Here is a 22,953-nt window from a genome sequence, read left to right on the forward strand (position 1 = left end):
GACTGAGTGAATTTACAGCTCTGAGAACAGAATCAGTTCCCCTGCTTCCCAGTATTGTGCTTCAACCACTAGACCAAGAGTGAGGAACCTTTAGCCTATGATCTGGACTCAGGCCGTGGCTTGCCTTCATCTCATCTGTGAGGTCTGGAGCTTTCCCCTGCCCCGCCGAACAGTATGAGCTAGCACTGGTACTGCAGCCATGGTTGGAGTGGCAGCACTGGCTCCTTGCTGCAGGGGGGAGGCAGGAAGCATCAATCCTCATGGGCTGGATAAAGGCAATCTGTGAGCTGGACTCAGCACATAGATTCTTCATGGCAGTAGGGAGGAAGTGGTTATATGCACTGCAGGGAAGCACTCTGAAGGCAGTGCCCACTCTTGCATCCATTGTCTGGGAATCACAGCCAACAGCAGTGGTGGTAGCAATGCCTGTAGGGAGCACTGAACCCCCCCGGGAACTGTACCCCCTTCCTACACAGACTCCCAGGCCTGTTCCCACACCCTCCCTACGAGATCCCACACTCCTACCTCCAGTCCACTCCTGAACTCTCCCCCATCCTCAAACCCCACACCCACATCCCAATCCTGCACCCACCCTCCTCACTCCCAGCCTGCTCCTGTCATGTCCATCAGTCCCAGATGCTGAAGCTCTGTCTCCAGCCCACTGCTACACCTGCCCTCCTGCACAGAACCCACAACTCCAACCCGCTTGTGCACTCTCCCTCCTGTTCAGGCCCCGCACCTGCACCCTCCCTCCCACCCCTATCCCGCACCCCTATCCCCAGCCCACTACCCAGAGCCCCCTCTCACTCACTGAACTCCTTATTTTGGCCCTGCCCCAGAAGCTGAGGGAGAGGCTCCACAAAATCCACTAGCTCCAGGTTCCCAGAAGAGTTGATCTATCCTTGGGAGTAAGTCTGGATTCTCCGTAACCCCTTTCCCCCAGTTGTGAGGCTGCAGCTTGAGAGGAGCATCTTTTTCTCCTGCTTCACAGATGGGGCGGGTGGGTTTCACATCTATGAGGTTTGTTTTCTCCTTTTCACTTGGGAGCCAGGGAGGTTTTTTTTTTTTTTTTTTGCTTTTTAGCTTTGTTGGGTGTCCAACTGATTTTTCTGTGAGACAGTGGCCCCTGAACAAAAAAGGTTCCCCACTGCTGCACCAGACAATACTTCATTGATTATTCATCTGACCACAGGGATTTTTATGTGAACTAAACTAAACAAACAAACAAACATAGTGAGGTTCATTCTGAACAGGACTAAGTAAAATTAATTAGACTTTGATGCACTCTGACGCAAAAGACAAAGAAACATTTCAATAAACAAGCTTCCTCATTTACGTCTCATTTTGTAAATTTTAGCAATAAAATTTTCATGTGGCTCTGGCAAGATTGAAATGTATGTTATCAGCAGTAACTCATGAAAACTACTGGGTAGACCTTACTGAGCCGTGCAGGATGATGAGTATATTTTCACTTGAACAAAGTATCGTTGAACAGTTTCTCCAATATAATAAACCAAAAAAAGGTTCTCCTTCAATGACCAATATTTATCATAGTATTTGCCAGTTTCTGTGGTTTTTATAATGCTCAGTGTAAGAAAAAATTACTTTGCATTGATTATTCAGTATATACTGTACATGCCTTGTAAGTATAATGTATGTCATCTTAGTAAGAGAGTAGGAGAATTGGAAAAAAGAAGTCATACTTGAATTGATGGAAGGGCTTGATTATTGCTAAACTGTGGCAATATTGAGGAGGGGGCTGTCAGCATGCATCTAAATTTTAAATTAAATTCACTTCAGCCACACTTGAGCTTATTTAGCATTTGCTTTCTACAAAGATGTGATCGACCCAGTTTTTCTCACATACTATAAGTACTTTACAGACACTGAATATTAAGCTTGCTCACCCACTAGGCAGAGTGAGTACTTAATTTGCATATATGATTATTCACAGTGGAATGTTTTCTATTCTATTTAATATATGTTCTCATACTGTTCTCATCACCATAGTACCTGAACACTTTCCAGTAATGACTAACATCTGTCACCTCTGGTTTTTCCTTTCTCTCATGCTCTCCCCATGTGTAGAACTGCATGTGCAGGAAAATGTTTTGTTTTGTGTAGATTTAGGCATTTTAAAAACATACACACATATAATTTGTGGTGTGCAAATTGTGTAAGTTGTGTAAGGAGCATTTCGAGGCATCTTATTTTGAAGCTGGTGTAGGCTACCCTGCACCAGAGTTTGAAGTAAGTGCTTATTTATGATCTTGCCCCTTTGTGTTAGTGCTCATGAAAAACTCTTGTGGCTAGAAAAAAGTGCCAGTCTTCTCACAGGGTCCCTTAACCTGGGGCCTTGTGCTGCAGCCTATAAAGCCACTGGGCTAGGACCCTGCCTGTGGGGGGGAGAGTGGGAATGGGGCCCCATGTGCTGCCGTTCCCTACCTCCCAGCTGGGCTGGAGCAGTGACTGCCAGGAGCTCAATCTGCTCATTTCCCTCACCAGCAAGTGCCCTGCTCCACAGCTCCCATTAACGAACACAGTCACCTGCCCCCTCCCCTCCTTGCGACCTGCACCACCCCATCCCTTTATTCTTTCTTGCACCCTAACTCCAGCCTAAACTCTGCACCCAACCCCACCCTTCTGCCTTGAGTCCTCTCTGGAACCCAATTACATGCCTCAATCCCCAGCCCTCCTCCACACTCTGAAACCCTGGAACCTCGGGAGAGGCAGGGGACGGGAAAGAATGTAAGAGCTCTAGTCGCCAGAAGAGTTGATCCAGCCCTGACAGGCCCCAAGCATGGAAGGGGGCTCAAACAGAGGTTCCTGGCACTTGTAGGTGCAGGTGAAGCTCCAGTGTGGGTGGAAGAAAAGTAGAGCACATGGTCATCTCCTCCCATCCTACCCCCCGCCCACAGCCAGGCAGAGACTTTAGTGCCTGGGAGGATCTTCTCATGGAGCCCCCTTAGCTCACAGCCTGGAGCTGCAGCCCCTAAAGCCCCTTTCTTAATCCATCCCTGGCAGTAGGGGTTTTCTGTTTCAAGGGCATAGGGCATGTATAGGTGGATGTAGGGATAACTACTGGCTTAGAGGAAGAACCCATTATCAATACCTCCGTGAGTGGGAAACTTGCCTTTTGAAAGATCAGTGACTCCAGAAAGCGAAACTCCTATTTAGTTCTGCAGTGCTTACATAATAAACAACATCGATGCGAGCATATCTTATCCGCAGCAAGATAAAGCTGCAAAAGTTAGTGGTGGTGCGCTTCTCTTGACTTAATACTCCTTAACAGTCTCCCACTGTGCTGGAAGAAAATTTGTAGGCAGAAAGCAATAGAATAAATAATAATTTTAAGAGCAGTTGCCACGCTGTTACTATGGTACTATATAATTTAGGATTCTGAGTGGGTCTGAGCACATTTATGAAATCACAGTGCTTTTTATCAGTCACTCTTTTTTAATCTAAAGTATTAAATTATTGCTCATTTTCATCATTTCTGGATTTTAATGAATGTTTACATTTTTCCCTTTATTTAAAGAAAATGTTCTCATGAAAAATAATCCAGCCTTCAACAAAAAGGTGTCATTACATATTATTTTCCTGAAGGAGCTCCAGTTCTATGTTAAAGGTCCTTAACTGAAATTCTCAATAGATTTTTAGCAATAAGTGCAAAAATAATTTTCCATGCAATTTTTTTAAAATGCGGCTTGCCTTAGATCAAATAAAAGTGCCAGTTAATTACATTCCTTGATCTCTGCAAGATACTATTTGAAGCTAATAAAATTAAACGCTACAGTGCCTGAATATGCAGCATCCTAACAACTGGCTGAAAATACACTTCTGCAAAGACTGACCAATAGAAGAATGATGGAAGAAATTTAACATGAAAGCTAGTCTTTATTTGTCTTGCTAGGTACAGGGGCTTTGATTTTTTCTGGGTAAATTGTTCCATTGTTTAATATTTGTCTTTTAAAATGGTTTAAAATCTACTTTCTTTTGAAGTAAAAGCTGAGATTCTCCTTTAAAATTCTATGTGACCCAAATTATGGGAAATCTGCAGTGATGGGCTGCGTAGGCTGCAAAAGCTGTCTCTCTCTGTCTCTCTCTCTCTCTCACACACACACAATGATATACACACCAACAAATGTTTGATTCTGACAGACATCCACAAAGGTATAGTCACTATAGCAACTGCCATATCAAGCATTCCTCCGTGAGAAATATATTCTTGTTCTTCTGGCTTAATCAATATTTATGTTGCAAAGAATTAGAGAGTATCTCAGTTTTACCAAGTGTACAATATGTAAAGTACCACAACCGTGTAATGTGGCATTGCTTAATCTGAATAAGAATCCAATTGGTATGTGCCCGTGAATTATTGAATTTATGTTGCATTTGATACAGTAAGTGTAAAATGTGTGCTGACAAATGTACCTGGTATACTGATTAGTTTACTCAGACCCACCAATGGGGGTGGAGGCAGTTGCCCCCAGGCCTGGCATTTCAAAGGGGCCCAGAGCACCATCCGTCAGTGCTGCTACTTTGACAGCAGTTGTGGGTGGAGCTGCAGGCCCCTTTGAAATGTTGTGGCACTACTGCTGTGGCTGGCGGGGGAGGGGCAGTGCTGTGGTCTAGATGGCACTGACTGCTCTTGGCACTGCCCCTTTCACCTTGCATCGGGGCTGGAGGTGCCTGTCTGCACTGCTGATTCTATTGATTTGAATGGAATGGCCATCCAAAAATAAAAAAAGCCAGCAGAGGAGTTATGAAGGAGGGTTCACAGCAAATGGGGCTTAAAGTTTCGCATTTCATGCTGGCTGTTGTACAAAGAAATGCAAGGAAAAATGACAGAGATTTATGTACTTTAGACACAAAAGCAAAATCCTGGCTATGGAAAAAAATACACCTTGTTGATTGCTCCACCCATCTGAACTCATGGCTAAAATATATGCAGATAAGGAGATTATATTGGGAGAGAAACCATCATTACTCATTTAAAGAATTTGCTACAACCTTCTTATTCTACAAATATCTCCACAAAAGCTTCAAAAACAGTAGGGGTTAAAAACAGCCTCTGGGTTCAGCTAGCTCATCCATGTTGTACCTGCAGCCCATGCTCAGCCTGGAGAGAGGAGAAAATGAGAGAGCCTGGTTCAGTATGGGAAGATGCCATCTCATCTGGATGTAATAAGGACTCAGAAATTCAATCTGGACTAGATTTTATAAGATTTTGTTTAAACATCTTGTGCACTGCCTCATATCATGTATCTAAAATTATAAGTAAATCTATTCTAATAATGTTGAAGGATTGCGATCTCTGATACTTATAACTAGAAACATGAAATTTGGGTAACAGAAGGCTCTGACACAATGTAAGGATTCAGCTACTCACCTGCATTCATGCTAGCTCTATTGATACCAACAGGCCTTTTTTTTTTTTCTGGTGGAACACACCGGAACAGAGTTCTGGCACCTTTTTCCCATTAGAACACTAGAAAAAATTTCACTGCCGGTTGTGCAGCAGCACAAGGATGGGGCAGGAACCCATGCTGGTTCTGCAGCAGCACAGGGACCAGGGCGGCAGCCCCTGCTTCCCCACAGCAGCGTGAGGAGTGGAGCAGGAGCCCCTGCCGCCCTGCAGTAGCACAAGGAGCAGGGCAGGAGCCACTGCCAGTTCCACAAGAGTGCAGAGATCAGGGCAGGAGCCTTCTCCACCCCACAGCAGTGTGAGGACCAGGGCAGCAGCCCCTGCCAGTCCCACAGCAGTGCAGGGACCAGGACATCAAAACTAAACACCTTAACCCCTATGAGGAATCATCACACTTGAGTTTTGGTGCCTTTTTTTCTAGGGGAAAAAGCACTGGATACCAACTGTGGACCTTGCCCAATAATTCCTACAGTAGATCAGACTAACGGTCATCTAATTCTGGGTCCTGTGTCCAGTAGCAATGGATAATTTAAAGAAAGGCATAAAATTTTCACCTGAAAATGCAATCAATTGAAGGGTCTGGAAATTACCGACTTCAGACCAAGATGTGTTTACACTCAAGAACACGAAGATACTTACTTTTTAATACTGTACCATTTATCATACACATATGAGCTCTTAACCTACTCATCCTGAACTTAAAATTGTTTTCATCACCGCCAAATATGCCCGTGGACTGAAAGTATACTAGAGAGAAGCTATTATTCAAAGTAAAAATTGATTGGAAACTAAAGAAGAAAGTGTCAGAGTATAATTACATTTGATGCTCTGTACAGTTGTCACACACATAAATCAAGTCTTTTGGAGGAATACATTGCTGTAGAAGTTTCTCAGATTACTTCCCTCCTTATCTTTTTACCTTTGTAATCTAAAGTTGCAACTTCATTTGGCTTTATTGATTTAGCTGTGCTTTACTTGACCTTCCAGATCAGTCTGTGTTCTTTCCAAGTGCCATTTGTACTGATTCTAGCATAAACTTGTAACTGCTATAATTGGCTTATCAGTTTTTTGAGGCTGGTTTGTCTGTGATCAAAGTAGCCTCACATCCACTGAGAATTTAAAATAGTTTTGTTGTCAAAACCAATTTACCAGGAAATTTTAAACCAATGTTTCTTTTGTACAGCCACTTTCCAAAGGTACATGTTAACAAGCTGTGCCTCACCATCATGCTTAGCTGGGCAGCAGATGGCATATGAACATTGTCAGCTATCTTGAACCCTAAAAACCCAAGAGCTCTTCCGTTGAGGACAGCTTTGATCATTTGAAGCTGCTTACAGTTCAATGGCAAGTGACCTATTATTCTCACAAGGAAAGAGCAAACCAGCCCAGTGCTACACTTTGTGACATTAAACCAAATAGATTGTCAGGAAAGGATGTTATTCTATTAAGATGATGCATGAATGAATGCCAGTGTCAGTGATATAGTTAGGCTAATTCCACCCAAATCAGCAGTAGTTTAGCATATTCTGTATTAGATAAAATGCAATATAAATAAATCAATTATGTTTATAAACAATGTGTAAAGAAATCAATATGTGGATGCTTTAGTCAAGTACAAAACAGCTTCAAAATTGTTAAATCTGTTACATCGAAGGATATACTAGATCCCCCAAAACCATGTGCTCCAAAACAAATCAAATTAACATAATTCACAAAATGCATGTAGCAGATCAGACAACAAAAAATCCTGTCAACTGAATAAAGAGCAGTCTAAATGGGATGTGAATTAACCAAATTAACATAACAGCTCACATATTAGGTGTGGTAGGTTTAAAAATAAAATTTTCAGTATAGCCTCCTCTCTCTATGGCTTGCCTTAAACCCCACACCACCTCCTTCCAGTCTGTTACAACACAGCTGTTGAGATCATCTTTTTCACTCATTGTTTTATTACACCATTACATGTTACATCCTTTTTCACTGCTTCAGTTGCCTGTCTTTGTCAGAAAAAAGAGCAGATCACACATTCCCAAGCGATATTACGTTTGTGCTTGTTAGTAAAATAATAAGCCCACACAATGAAAGTCAGAACACTACACAGAACATCTCTTCCTAATAATGGTAGAATGTGCCATGAAATTTGTCCTGATCCAATTCCTATTACATGTAACTGACTGCATGGCTGAACTACACAATATGTTCAAAAAGAAACAGTTGACAGGAAATCATTAGTGCTCACATGAAGACATGTTTCAGACAAATAGCTACCAGACTGATCTCTGCACAGATCACAGATTTCGTAAGTAAAGAAAAGTATGTCATTTAAGTTTGCTGTCTCTCTCCCTACTGCCCCTCTTGTAGCCCACTATTCACAAACAGCTGTGGAAGGTGGGCAAAACAAGAACAAAGAATTATAGACCACAATTTGCTGAGATGATAGGCAAACTGTAATATTCTGGTTTTGTGTATGTGCATCAGCAGATATGTGCAATCGTACTAATCTCCAGCTATGTTCTCTCTATGTTCCATCCATGCAAACGCTTATTTCCATCCATGTTCAAAAGAATGTTTTATGTGCAAAGAATGTACCACCAAAACCTCAAAACTTAACTGTGGATGCTGTACTAATCAGCTGGGTGACATTTGACTTTCTCCTGAGTGACTGAACTAGCCTCCAGCTTACAGGGAACACTACTCTCCAGCCTCTGATAGATGATAAGGTGCCAACTATTGACTAATTAGGAAGATCTCCTTCAGTTCAGGAGGCAGAGTCCTATGTTTTACTAGCACCATCTTCTCAGTTACATGTAAAATTAAGCTGGTAGTTTTCTGTTGTCTGAAGCGTATGGATTTGTCCAAAAATCCTAACACTGAATAAATCATGTGTTTCTAGCTTTGCAACTTTCATTACTTTTAAAACCCATGACTTCAAATTTTTCACACTATTCTTTGAGAGCAACTAGTTTTTATATCAGGTTGCTTATGTCTTTGCAGCCGACAGTTCAGTCAACAAAGTAAGCTGCCCCTTCATACTTCATATATAAACTCTGTTCAACACAGCTCAGACAATACTTGAGCAGTGCTATTCTGAACACTGCAGTAAACAAGAACAAAGTTATGAATGATAAAAAAATGGACCCAATGTTGTTTAAAGCTGCCTGAACTACGTACTTCCTGTTCCTCCTTCCATAAATGCCTCACAGGAGCAGACATGTACTGGAAATTTGCATTCCCGTCCTGTTGCTAACCACCTCTTTCTCAGCTAACAATGCTCCCTCTTTGTGGCGGTGATGGCTGTCATAGGCTGTGTCTACACGTGCCCCAAACTTCGAAATGGCCATGCAAATGGCCATTTCGAAGTTTACTAATGAAGCGCTGAAATGCATATTCAGCGCTTCATTAGCACGCGGGCGGCAGCGGCGCTTCGAAATTGACGAGCCTTGCCGCCGCGCGGCGCGTCCAGACGGGGCTCCTTTTCAAAAGGGCCCCACCTACTTCCAAGTCCCCTTATTCCCATGAGCTCATGGGAATAAGGGGACTTCGAAGAAGGTGGCGTCCTTTCGAAAAGGAGCCCCGTCTGGACGCGCCGCGCGGCGGCAAGGCTCGTCAATTTCGAAGCGCCGCTGCCGCCCGCGTGCTAATGAAGCGCTGAATATGCATTTCAGCGCTTCATTAGTAAACTTCGAAATGGCCATTTGCATGGCCATTTCGAAGTTTGGGGCACGTGTAGACACAGCCATAGGGTCCATGGCAGAGAGGAGGTAATGGTCAAGCTGAGCTGTTGCAATATTCCCATCGAAGATTTCTGTTGCTGGAGACTCTGTATCCTGTCACTGTAATTCAAATTGGAGTCCAGCTTTCTATGGCAAATCTTAGTCAGACAAAATCTTTTGAAAGAAAGCATCCACACGCACACATGCATGCACAAAGTGGATCAAAAGAGAGATCTGCTCTTTCAAAAGGGGGTGTCAACACAGGCAAAAGAATGGGCCACAGATCAAAAGATCAGACACCATGAGGACTGCTCTTTCAAAAAAAGGGCCCACAGAGCGTCTACACCTTTTCTTTTGAAAGAAGCTTTCAAAAGAAGGTGGTCTTCCTAAAATGGGAGTGGAAGAGTGCTTTCGAAAGGAGCACCACGTTGTCTTGATGTAATTTCCAAAGAATGCTTTGTGTGTGTAGACAATCCACCGGACATTTCGAAAGAGCCCCTTCTTTCGAAAAATATTTAGAAAAAACTCGCTAGTGTAGACACGGCCCTAGTATCAGCCTGCAGAATTTGATTTTCATACTGCAGGCCACACAAAAATGTATTGTGTTATTGACGTTTTTAACCATAATTTAAAAGATCAAACTTTCTTTATCTGTTACATTGTTTTAAGAGGATGGGACAGAAAAGACAGAAAGAAACAATCCTTGAGACACGTTTCACACAATATTAGGGGGCAGTGACGATGAAACAGGCCTCTGAGTTGCTAGTCCCTACACAGGATGGATGGGGACTGTGAAGCAGAGGACTCAGTGGACAAGAGGAAGCAAGAAGCTGGAATTCTACAAATATAACAAGAAGGTATCCAGCAGGAGAAATTTGCCATGCTCATGCTAGGAAACCCTTTTTCACATTCACAAATGGATGCAGGTATGCAACATCCTTCTAAAGATGCGGTCACATTCCTAATCACAATTCATCTAAAAATCAAGTTTTCAAAACCTGACTTTGTCCTGATCTTTGTAGTGTGAACAAAAGATTTTTTGGCATTCTCACAGTACACATACAGGAGGAAAAAACAGATTAAGGAAAAAGGTCACATGAAGCCACAATTGGTGTCTGAATTGGAAAGGTCTCCCTAGATACTTATAATTTTGGAAAATGCATCATTGTTTGTACATGCTATCTCTTGATTGAGTAATGTCTCCTATTTCTGTAAATTGCTGTAATGGGTAAATAAATGGGAAGACAAGATCTTGTGTTTATTTGTTGATTTATTTAGGGAAAAGCTAGCACATATGCCTAGATCCTCAAAGATACCAAGGTACTTAACTTCCATTGATTTCAATAAGAATTGGGTGCTTAAGTATATTTGCGGATCTGGGCTTCTGTGTTTGGGTTGATGTGTTACAGTAACAATTGCAAATACTAGGTCAAGTTCCCAGGTGGAACAAATTACTGTAGATCCACTGATTTCAACACAGCCATGCCAGTTTTCACACGCCATTTAACCTTAATACATCAGTTTCACATTACAGTTTATTACTGATAGTAGCATAGTTCAAAATTCTCCAAGTTATCTTTGTTTGCATGAGTATTTTTATTCTTACTGTAGTGGTATCTTTCACTCAGATTACATGTTTCTCCTCTTTATGTGGAAGAAAATACATAGATAAGTTTTTAGATATTTGTGCATAGGCTTTAGAACAACATCTCCCTAAAAATAGTTCAGGCTGGATTTTATCTAAAGTTTAGTGAAGTCAACAGGAGATTTTTAATGTGAATTGCATCAAGCCCATGGATTAGATCCCAATGTTTTCATGGTTATGCTGCAGAAATTAAAATGGGTCAGATTCAGTCCCGGGCATTCGTAGAATGTGCTCCTCTCATTTAAATGGTATTTGCTTATGTCAGGACTGTTATTCTTCGTGAAGCAAAGCACTCATCAGGACAACCGTTCACCGTCCTTAGTGCTGAACTCCAGAAGAGTAGGTGTGTAAAATAAATTGCCACTCTTTTTTTGTCACAAATACTAAATTTCATCCTCATAATCAAAATTATTTACTTAACAGCCGTAATTTCAGGTAGCATGACAGCTAAGCCCATTCATCATGCTGAAAAAGGTACAACTGAAAAAGACAAAAGAACAAAACTAATGGCTCAACTGATTACTATTGCTCATCTGCCAATTTATGAAATGAACGGCCCACCAACCAACTGTAAGAAACAGTAATATATTTTATCTACTGAAAAGCATAACTTATAGCTGCAATGATTCCTGATATATCAGCTTAACCATTTATATTCACCTACCTTTTCAGCTGACTGTGCAGTACCAAAAAATATTGGAATGAAGGCAAGCCATACTATACAGGTAGTGTACATAGTGAATCCAATGGGTTTAGCTTCATTAAAATTCTCTGGGACACCCCGAGTCTTGATGGCATACACAGTACATGTAACCATTAGGAGAATACTATAACCCAAGGAGCAAATTATTTGTAGATCCGTAATGTCACATTTGAGAACTCCTCTGGCTTGATCAGGATCCATTGTCTTCTGCTCATCATAATCAATGATGATGTTGGGTGGGTCAACTGCAAACCAAATGAAAACCCCTAGAAGCTGAACTGATATTAAACTTGAAGTGATTGCCAGCTGTGATGTCGGACTTATAAGCCGAGGTGCTGTCACTGACTTTTTGCCCTGCTCAAATATGCGGTAGATGCGGTTTGTTTTAGTTAAAAGGGCTGCATAACTGATGCACATCCCCAAGCCCAGGAAGATACGTCGGAAGGAGCATACTGCAACATCTGGTTTGGCAATCATCAGGAACGTAATTATATAGCAAAGAAATATTCCAGTCAACAGGACATAGCTGAGTTCCCTTCCAGAAGCGCGCACAATAGGAGTGTCGTTATATCTAATGAAGGTTGCCATTACAAAAATGGTGGCGATAATTCCAAGCATAGCTAAGAAGACTGGGATGACAGCCCATGGTGAATGCCATTCCAATTTCACAACGGGTATGGGGCGGCATCCAGTGCGGTTTTCATTAGGACGCTCATTATATGAGCAGAGCAAACATGTCACCTCATCGGCTTGGTACTGGTACCCATCACAGAGCTCACAGTGCCAACAGCATGGCATCCCTTTAACCATCTTCTTCCTTTCACCTGGTTTACAAGGCAGACTGCACACAGAGGGTGGGATCTCACGTACTCCTTTACCCCATTGCATGTCTTCAATCTGGAAAATGAGAAATGTGAAATACAAAGGGAGGGGTTATTTGCATTTTAATCTCACATTGTGCTAGGGAAATGAACTGACTTATTAGCAAAAAAAATCAAGTAAGCTGCAAAAACACAGATGGCCTCATGTGTTTTTGTAGAAATTGTAGATGTCAGCATTTTCACATAAAATTCTACCTGCATGATTGCAATTACTGCTGTAATTTACTATTTTTATTATTAATGTTCTCATTACAATATATATAATTTGGGGAAAATGAGGCTCATTAGAGAGAGGTATTAGCAGCACAACACCTTCAGAAGGTGTAAGAAACCATTTTGAATAAGAAGTTAATAGGAACATCTAATGGTTTAATCGGAGGCACCAGCTACCTGTAGTGACTACATGACGTGCATCTGCAAGTTGATTTCATTACTTACTAAAACTAGAACACCAGACACATACACTTCATGGAAATGCTAGCAGTAATGATAACATTTTGAATGAGATGGAAGACGTACTTCATAAGGAAAAAGTGGGAATAGAACCAGCGGAAATCAGAACCAGAGTTTAAGAATCCATGAGAAATATCTGTCAGTGATAAAAGAATAAATAACAGCTACATAATATTTTCATTTAATGATACCTTTTACTCTTTATGTGAAGCATCATGCATACTTCTAGGCACTAAAATCCTGAAAAAAATATCTTTTCAAACTAATGGAAATTCCCATTTGATTTCCTTACTTGGGCTCTCTAGCCTTGCACTCTTCCATGTCTTCAGGTTGCTGAACAAAAATTTCAAGTACTAAACAAGATTAAAACAATATCTTCAACATATGACAAAGTTGAACCAGAACCAACAACTTTATTGGTTGTAACAGACCTAATGTGAATTTGTCAGGCCAGATTCTGATGTTAATTGCCACAGTGTAAAGCCAGAGAAGCTCCAATGCCTTCATTATGTAGGAAAGAAAGCTGGTTCCAAAGAAAAATGGGTCCATTAAGATGGAGATAAAGATTGATATTATAAAAACAGTACTATTCATTACATTGCTCTCTACTGTTTTTTCTATAAAACAAGATATCTAAACATTCACAAATTTATCTTTTTTATTACTGAAATGACAAGAAGTGTGAGTATGCTTATAAAATATGGAGGTGTTGTAAATTTAGAGGAGGACCAGAATATCATACAAGAACATCTGGATGTCATTGTAAACTGGAAGTGTAAAAATGGGATGTAATAGTGCACAGTCATGCATTTTAGGGACTAGCAATTAGAATTCTGATATAAACTAGGAATAGGTACATTGGTTGTGACAGAGGATGAGAACTGTCTGTGTGTAATGGTAGCTCACAGGATGACTGTGATGCAGTCATAAAAAGGGTCAATGCAGTCCTATGATGCATTAGGTTAAGTGTTTCCAGTAGAGGCAGGAAAGTGTTAGTACCATTACCAAAAGGCACTGGCAAAAGCCCACCTGGAATGTTGTGTGCAGCTCTGGCTTCCCATGCTTGAGAAAGATTAATTGAAACTGGAACAGGTGCAGAGAAGAGCTACTATGAAATGGTAAACCTACCTTATTAGAGGAGACTCAATTAGTGTATTTAACCTAACCTAAAGAAGGCTGAGGGGAAATACGTTTGTTCTCTATAAACATATGAGAGGGATAAACAACAGAGAGGGAGAGGATTTAAGGTCAGTGTCAATATGGAGAGATGATCAAACCATCTAACCATCAGAGGAACTAAGTTCTGGAAGTGCCTTCCAAGGGGAACAGTGGGAACCAACAAATTAACTGGCTTCAAGATTCAGCTTAAGAAGTTTGGGAAGGGGTTAGCATGATAAGACTACCTACAATGTCACATATCCCATTTGTGACTGCAGGCAGCAAGTATCTCTAACAGCAAGTGACAGGTGAGATGGGAAAGGGCTCTAAGGGTATGTCTACACAGCAAAGTTATTTTGAAATAATAGCCATAATTTCAAAATAACTTTACTAGCATTTACACAATGCAACCACTATTTTGAAATAATTTCATAATAGCGTACCTTATTTCAAAATAGGCAAACCTCATTCCTGTGGCTACGTCTACACCTGCATTCCTCTTTTGAAAGAGAAATTCAAATGAGGGAAATGCAAATGAGGCACTGATTTGCATGTATCATGCTTTATTTGCATAATCTATTTTCATAATTGATTCTTTTGAAAGGAAATAAAAGCAGTGTAGATGGGGCTGTCTTAAAAACAAACCCCATTTTCAAAAGAACCCTTCTTCATATTGGCAGTGGCCACAGCTGGCCAAAATTTTGAAATGGTCATGCTAATGGCTAAATCGGAGAATACTAATTAGGCACTGAAATGAGCATTCAGTGCCTCATTAGGATGCTGCCAGCCACGGAACTTTGAATGTGCCGCGTTTTGCTTACGCACAGCTCAGCTACACCGGTGTACTTTTTGAAAGGAACCCGCAGACTTCGAAATCCCCTTATTCCTATCAGCCAATAGGAATAAGGGGTTTCAAAATGTGCTGGGTGCTTTCAAAAAGGACCCCCGTGTAGCTGAGCCATGCACGAGTGAACCGTGCGTCGTAGCCGGCAGCATGCTAATGAGGCACTGAATATTCATTTCAGCACCTCATTCATATTCTCTGATTTGGCCATTTTGAAAGTTTGGCCATGTGTCCACAGCCATTTTGTTTGAGGAACAGCTGTTTTGGAATAGCTTATTTCAAAATAAGGCTGATGTGCAGACATACCCCAGGTTACTAAAGAGAATTCTTTCCACCATGTTTGGCTGGGCTTTCTTGCCTATATGCCCATGGTCTAATTGAGCATTATATTTGGGGTCAGGAAGGAAATTTCCCTTGGATTAGACTAGAGAGACCCTAGGTTTGGTGTGGGTTTTAGTTTTTGGCTGTCCTTTGCAGCATGGAAAAGGCTCACTTACAGGTGGATTGTTGGTGGCTGCATCTATACTACAGTGATCCTTTGAAAGAAGTTCATCTGGAAGATCTCTTCAGAAAAAAACTTCCTTCAAAAAAGCACCTCCACACACAAAGCAGCAGATAAAAAAAATCGATCTGCTCTTTGGGTAGAGCATCCACACAACCCCCACTCTTTCAAAAGAACAGGATGGGGATCAAAAAATCCAGCACCATGAGAACTGCTCATTTGAAAAAAGGGCCTCTGGGTGTCTACACACATTTTTCCTGAGAGAATCTTTCAGAAAAAGGCACTCTTCCTCATGTGGTAGAGGAAGAGGGCTGCCAGAAAAAATGCTGCATTCTTCCAATTTACTATTGAAAAAAACACATTTGTGTGCAGATCCTCCATGGGAATTTTCAAAAGACCCCTGGCTTTTTTGAAAAAAAAAACCTCACTAGCGTATACACAGCCAGTATCTTGAAGTATTTAAATCATGATTCAAGGACTTACATAACTCAGATAGAAGCCAGGTTGGAGTCTATTATAGGAATGGTAGCTGAAGTCCTGTAGCCTGAAGCACAAAGGTGGTCAGACTACATGATCATGATACAACCTTCTGCCTTTAAATTGTGCATGTTAGCTTTTTGTGACTTTAGGAAGCCTAGAGTTTGCAAGTCTTAAATTGAAGGATCAGATCACACATTTCTAATTTGATTCAAAATAGGTCCTGACTCCACTTCTTTTCATATATTTTAAATAAACACATAAAGCCACTTGCTATTCCAAATGTTTAATCTTCTTGATATGCTACCACGAGACAATGCTGAGAATGTTAGAAAAATAATCCCACAATAAGAAATATTCCAAAGGTCTGGCACCGAATTAGAAACTTCATTAACCTTCAACGTACACAATTTACACTGCAAGAAAAAGACCCACAAGCTCTTCTTTCATGCTCTGCTGACTTAAAGTGCATAATTTATAGAAGCCACAGGGATATTGACTCCAGCAGCATAAATGAATAAATATACTTATGTAATTATACTGATAAAGGCAATGAGATCCTACTGAAAAGCAGGTGCCAAGAACTCCAGTGTTCTAGTACCATTTCTGCCATGATACATCAGAACAATTGAGGCAAATCACTTATACTCTTTGGGCTAAATTGCCAGGTGATGTCAATGGTGGTATAAATTACATAAATTGGAGCAAAGTGGTGAATGTTTAAGTTGAGGGGGCAGAATGAATTTGTTGCAGCAGGAAAAGGAATAGGGGGAAAGAGTTATAAGAAGCAGTGGTGTTGGAACAATTATATACTGGGGTGTTAAGAGCCACTGAACCAAACTGTAAACTATGGAAACTACTTCACGCCACAGGGTGCTGCAGAAACCCTTGTTCCAGCACCGATGATAAGCTACTGCAATTGGATAGGAAATTTAACTCTACAAATTACTTAGAAGCCAAGAGCCCATAAAACCAGAACCTAAACAAGCAATTAAAACATGATAAAGAATATGTGCTGCATATTGTTATATACCCATTAGGCTGTATTGTAATGATTTTATAAGTCGGTAGTCTGAGAAGAAGAGATCTTAAGACAACTTATTTTTGGTTGCAAAATAAGAAAATTATGCAACAGAATTTGCATACAGATTCCACCTTCCCTGCTCTAATTACCAAACAGAGTTTCATTAATCTCATATTTCTATTGTTATCTAAACTTCAGTAGTTGAGGGATTTGTACTAATTTTCTCTGTGGTAAAATCTCAAGGAACCATACAATTGCATCCTTAATGCATTATCATACTTTCCTTCTATAATAACCTTATTACGGGTGAATTACCATATTCTCAAAAGTATTCTGTAACATGGCCTGATATTTGGGACAGCCTAAAGGTATCTCATTTTGTGCATCCAGTGCTCATAAAGGCCATGTCTACATGTGCCCCAAACTTCGAAATGGCCACGCAAATGGCCATTTCGAAGTTTACTAATGAAGCACTGAAATGCATATTCAGAGCTTCATTAGCATGCGGGTGGCCACGGCGCTTCGAAATTGACATGCCTTGCTGCCGCGCGGCATGTCCAGACGGGGCTCCTTTTCGAAAGGACCCCGCCTACTTTGAAGTCCTCTTATTCCCATGAGCTCATGGGAATAAGGGGACTTGGAAGTAGGCGGGGTCCTTTCGAAAAGGAGCCCCGTTTGGACGAGACGCGCGGTGGCAAGGCGTGTCAATTTCGAAGCGCCGTGCCCACCCACATGCTAATGAAGCGCTGAATATGCATTTCAGCGCTTCATTAGTAAACTTTGAAATGGCCATTTGCGTGGCCATTTCGAAGTTTGGGGCACGTGTAGACGTAGCCAAAGAGTTTAACAAATGATCAGGCAAAAGCTACGGGAAGTCTTTTTCTTTGTTGTTGACTGGTTATGTAGACCATGATGGTTCTATATCATTGGCCTCAAAGATTTGCTAGTGTTCTGTTGTTTCTGGCTAAAAAATTATTAATGAAAAACTGATTGTCAGAAAAGCCACATAGAAGTCTGGCAGAGCAAGATTACAGATCTGATACTAGCTACAGACACTTTTCCCACAAAGAAAAAAATATATGTAAGACATTTTTGTCTCTAAAGCAAATTATTGGTTTATAACTTTGTATAAACATAAACAATATCAACAAAATGTCTATAAACTATAAAATATCTATATAGTAGGCCATATGTATTTCTAAGTTTATTTGTTTTCTAAGAGATGGTAAATTGTGCCTAGAGTATTAGTAGTAGTAGTAGTAGTAGTAGTAGTAGTAGTATTTTGCATTTCCCTGAAATTTTGAAATTAAAATGGTTTTGAAATCTTGCTTCTGAAAGAGAATTGCATTGCCACAATAATTTACATTTGTCAAAACATATTTGATTAGTGATTGCCCCTGTGTTCTTTTCAAAACTCGTAGCGCCTTTTCTGCCACACTTTTAATATTTTTTATTCATTGCAAATAGGGTCCTACTCAACAGAAGTTATGCTAAATTAACAATTGCAGGATAACTCCACAATAGTCTGATAAAATGATGAGAGATAATTTGGTACACAATTTCTTCATAGAACATTTCAGTAAAAATGTAGTAGCATTATGTTTAAATTGTCCTAGATGGATTTCAGGGAAGCAAACCAAGGAGCTGGCTGCTCTGAGCGTCAGATAGTGATGCAGCATTTTCAGAAGCATTTTCCTAAAACCTTGGGTTTCTGAGTTTTTTTTAAAGTGCATTGAAATACTATTTAAATCATCAAATTGATTAAGAACCTAACTTATAGTCTTTTACTCTGGGGTTGGAGCACCCCTGGGAAAAAAAATAGTGGGTGTGGAGCACCAACGAACAGGCCTCTCTTCCCCCTCCCCATTGCAAGGAGGGAACTTGTTCTTCCTTGCCTCTGAGGATAGAACAAGAGGCAATGGACTTAAATTGCAGCAGGGGAGTTTCAGGTTGGATATTAGGAAAAAGTTCCTAACTGTCAGGGTGATCAAACACTGGAATGAATTGCCAAGGGAGGTGGTAGAATCTCCATCACTGGAGATATTTAAGAAGAGGTTAGATAGATGGCTTTCAGAGATGGTCTAGAAAGTGCTTGGTCCTGCCATGAGGGCCGGTGGGGCTGGACTCGATGGCCTCTCAAGGTCCCTTCCAGTCCTACTCTTCTATGATTCTATGATTGCCTCCTGCCAGAGGCAGGACCTGACATTTTGCTTGTCCCTGTCCTTGTCCATCCAGCACCACTGGCATTCTGGCAAATAGTGTGAAGCGGGCTGGAATCACTAGGAGAAAAGAGGGAGCAAGAGGCAGGACGGAGTGATACATGGCCCAGATGCTGGGAGAGGATGGGAAGGGAACAGCCCTTTCCAGACACACACATGCTTCTCTGTAACCCTGCAGCTGACTGACAGAACCTAGCTGGGGAGGTGACCCTTGCCTAGGCTCAGGTGTTGGGGTCCCCGTCAGCCAAGCTCAGAAGGAAAGCAGAGCTTCCTTCTCCCCATCCATAATCTCAGATAGATGTTGATCAGTGCTGCACAGTAGTGACTGGGAAGGGCTAATGTTAAAAGCAGTTCCCTCTAGCTTCATTCCTGGGATCCTGCCAGCCAGGGAGGGTGGGAGAATGTGAGGGGTTGGGGTGGGAGGAGAGAAACATCCCTGCTCACAGAATGAGGTGGCCCTGGGACTGGGCATGGGGTAGGGGAACATGACATGCTCTTTAGACTGTGTCCCCCACACTATTGTGAAGCACCATTTAAACATGGAGCACACTTATAGGAGGAAGAAGAGCAGGGTGAGAAGAGCTGGCATGAGGCATTGTGGAAAAGGGGTGGAATGGGGATGGGGCCTAGGATGCAGAGTAGGGGTCAAGAGCTTCCAAGCAAGCCAGAAATTGACACCCGTGACTCAAACATTTAAAAGAACTGAAGGACACTTGTAATTTACAAATGGACGGTATTTTTGAAAGAAAAAAACAAAAACAAAATATTTTTCAATCTTCCACCTTCATGTAACTGACATAACCAATACTTAAGATTTTACTTCTCTTGTTTCAGTTAATGACACTGTCGAAGCCAAAATCCAGCAATACAGGGGACCAGATGTTCCTGAGAGCATCTCAGCTGTCACTGGAGAAAACACAAAAACTGTCCCTTGATTAAAAAAAAATAGCTTTTTGTTTCACTGTTACAAAAGAAATGCCTTTCTTTCTTTCATTTGCACATCTCTTGGGGCCCCTCATTAAGGCCAAACACCCATCAAAGTCAATTAGAATTTCCTTGTGTAAGGCCCTCAGGGCTAGATTGCTTTGTTTCATGTTTTGAAGGGGTAAGAGGCTCTCACTGTGTATTTAAGTATGTTTCTTTCAGGCCCCACACTGCTGATGATGGCAAGCTAATTGATGGGAAAGAGATATTAGCAATTAGAGATGAAACAAATGAACAAGATATGCTGGAAAACAGTGAGCACAGCTTTTGTGAAGTGAAATCATGCCTTACCATATTTTAGAATTCTTTGAAGTATTAATAAGCATGCAGACAAAGATGAGTGGATTGATATATGGTACTTGGATTTTCAGAGCATCTTTGACAAGATCCTTCACCAAAGGTTCTTAAAGAAACTAAGCAGCCATGCAAAGTCTTCTCATGCATCAGGTGATTAAAAGATAGGAAACAAAGGGTAGGATAAATAATCAGTTTTCACACTGGGAAGTGGTAAACAGCATGGTGCCCCAAGGATCTGTACTGGGATGAGGGCTGTTCAACATTTTCTTAAATGTGTTGGAAAAGGGAATTAACAGGGACATGGCAAACTCTGCCAGCAAAATGCTCCAGATAGTTAAGTCTAAAGCTCATTATGAAGAGTTAAAAAAGGAGTCTCACAAAATGGCTGGTGAAATTCAATGTTGATACATGTGCAGTAATGCATTTTAGAAAATGTTATCCCAACTATACACAAAAAAAATGATGGGTTTTAAATTAAGTGTTGCCACTCGAGAAACATCTTTGAAGGTACTTATCTGAACAAATCTGTTCAATGTATAGTGGCAGTCAAAAATGTTAGGAACCATTAGGAAAGGGAGAGATAATAGTAGAAAATATCATAATGCCTCTATATAAATGCATAGTATGCTTACACCTTGAATATTACATACATTACTGGTTGGCCCATCTCAAAAAACATATTGGATTTGGGAAAAGTACAGACAAGGACAACCAAAATTATTATGGGTATGAAACAGCTTCCATCGGAGGAGAGATTAAGACGACTGGGGACAGTTCAACTTTGAAAAGAGACAACTAAGGCAGAATATGACACTATCATGGCTGGTGCTGGGAATGAGAATATTCATCCTTTCAGATAACACAACCACCACACAATTAAATTAATAGAGTGAAGATTTCAAACAAACAAAATAAATGACTCTTGACACAACATCCAATCACCCAGTATTTAGTGACAGTTAAAAGGGTAAGGAAGTACTTTGTGCAATACACAATTATAATTGGGATTAGAAGAAAAGGAATTGAATAAATTCATGGTGAAGGTCAGGATGCAGCCCCATTTTAGGAGTATCCCTAAACCTCTAACTACCAAACACTGAACAACAGGATATGGATCATTCAATAATTGCCCCTTTCTGCTCATTCCCTGAGCAACGTTTAATACTTGCCACTGTTAGAAGACAGGATAAAATGTGGAAGAAAACAGAGCATCAGGGTGCTCTGTGACAAGTATAAACCAAAACTACTTCATCCATTAGACTTTTTTTTTCTCAAAAGCACCAACTCCAAGCATGGGAAATTATTTTTAAAGTGAACACGCAACAGTGAGAGATTAGGTGATGAACCCTGAGCCATCCTCTCCAAAATGATTGCCTGAAAGTTTCTCTCTTATTCATATCCATACAAAAGAGTTTAACATTTTGTGGAAGCAATATGGCCGAGACACTAGAGTAGCAGCCCTGGACCAGAAGATCAGAATTCTCATCCTGCATCTGCCACTGGCCTATTGGGTGACTTTCAATAAGTCATTTCTTATTTCTCTACCTCATCCTCCTAATATGGTAAAAGGGGATAATGACCTATATAAAGTGCTTTGAGATCAGTAGGCAAGAATTGCTACATATATACTACATGTTATATTATCATCCACCCCCTCCTGTAGCCAAAAAGTGACCCTATCACACTGCAAAACTTTTCTGTACATAACAGGACACTGATTGATGAAAGTTAATAAATATGGGCAGATATCATTTACATTAATATGAAAGAGTAATTCTATATGTCACAGCCTCAATTTTCAGACATGGATTAATAGGGAAATAATACAAAATGGGTTAGAGCAGAGGTCAGCAACCTTTCCAAGTCAGAGTGCCGAAATTTGACTTTTTAACCTCTATGTATGGTCCAAATGCCAGTGATACTTTTTAAAGTCATTAAAGCTATGTCTACACTTGCCCCCAACTTTGAAGGGGGCATGGTAATCAGGGTGATGGGAGATTACTATCAAAGTGCTGAGATGTATGTGCAGCACTTCATTAGGCAAATTGTTCCCCTCAGCAACTTTGAAGTGCCAGCATGCCATGTAGCCACAGGCACTTCGAAGTGCTCATTTACAACAGCTTCGTTAATAAATAAATTAAGCTGCAGAGCTTTACCATTTAGATTGCAGTTGGTAGCATTAGCTGGTCTTTTGTTAATCCATGGGCAACATGGCTTTGAGCTAGCTCCTGGCTGCCTGGGGCAAGAAGTGAGGGGCAGAGCTCCTTCCTTGCATGCAGATGAAAAAGTGGCACGTGAGCCAGGGGTTGCCAACCCCTGGGTTAGAGGAAATATATTTCAATAGGTAACTAATACTATGACTGGGCTGCATGCAACAGTATTTGTCAGGATGACTCAAGATATTCTGGTTCAGATATAACATACATACATACATACTTATCTATTTACTCTCACACACACACACAAATTCCAACTTCACCTACCTCTACCCCATGATAGCCATTAACAATGAAAAAATTTAAAATTAGTTGGTGATAAGTACACTGAACACCTTGCAAGGTCAAGGTCTTACATTTTAAGAACTAATTGAAATCTTCATGCTGCAACCTGATCCACACATACAGA

The 22,953-nt window shown here is 40.8% G+C and overlaps 1 protein-coding gene across 2 annotated transcripts in view; it reads right to left on the minus strand.

Annotated features, from left to right (window-relative positions):
* The window catches only part of GRM7 (glutamate metabotropic receptor 7), a 534,523-nt gene that overhangs the window by 118,357 nt on the left and 393,213 nt on the right, over positions 1-22,953 (minus strand). For both annotated transcript variants that reach the window (XM_075005038.1, XM_075005037.1), the window contains exon 8: positions 11,451-12,386. In XM_075005038.1, the coding sequence (XP_074861139.1) occupies positions 11,451-12,386 (936 nt within the window). The remainder of the gene's footprint in view (positions 1-11,450; positions 12,387-22,953) is intronic.

Source organism: Carettochelys insculpta, chromosome 11, assembly GCF_033958435.1.
Source record: "Carettochelys insculpta isolate YL-2023 chromosome 11, ASM3395843v1, whole genome shotgun sequence".
Lineage (NCBI taxonomy): Eukaryota > Metazoa > Chordata > Testudines > Carettochelyidae > Carettochelys > Carettochelys insculpta.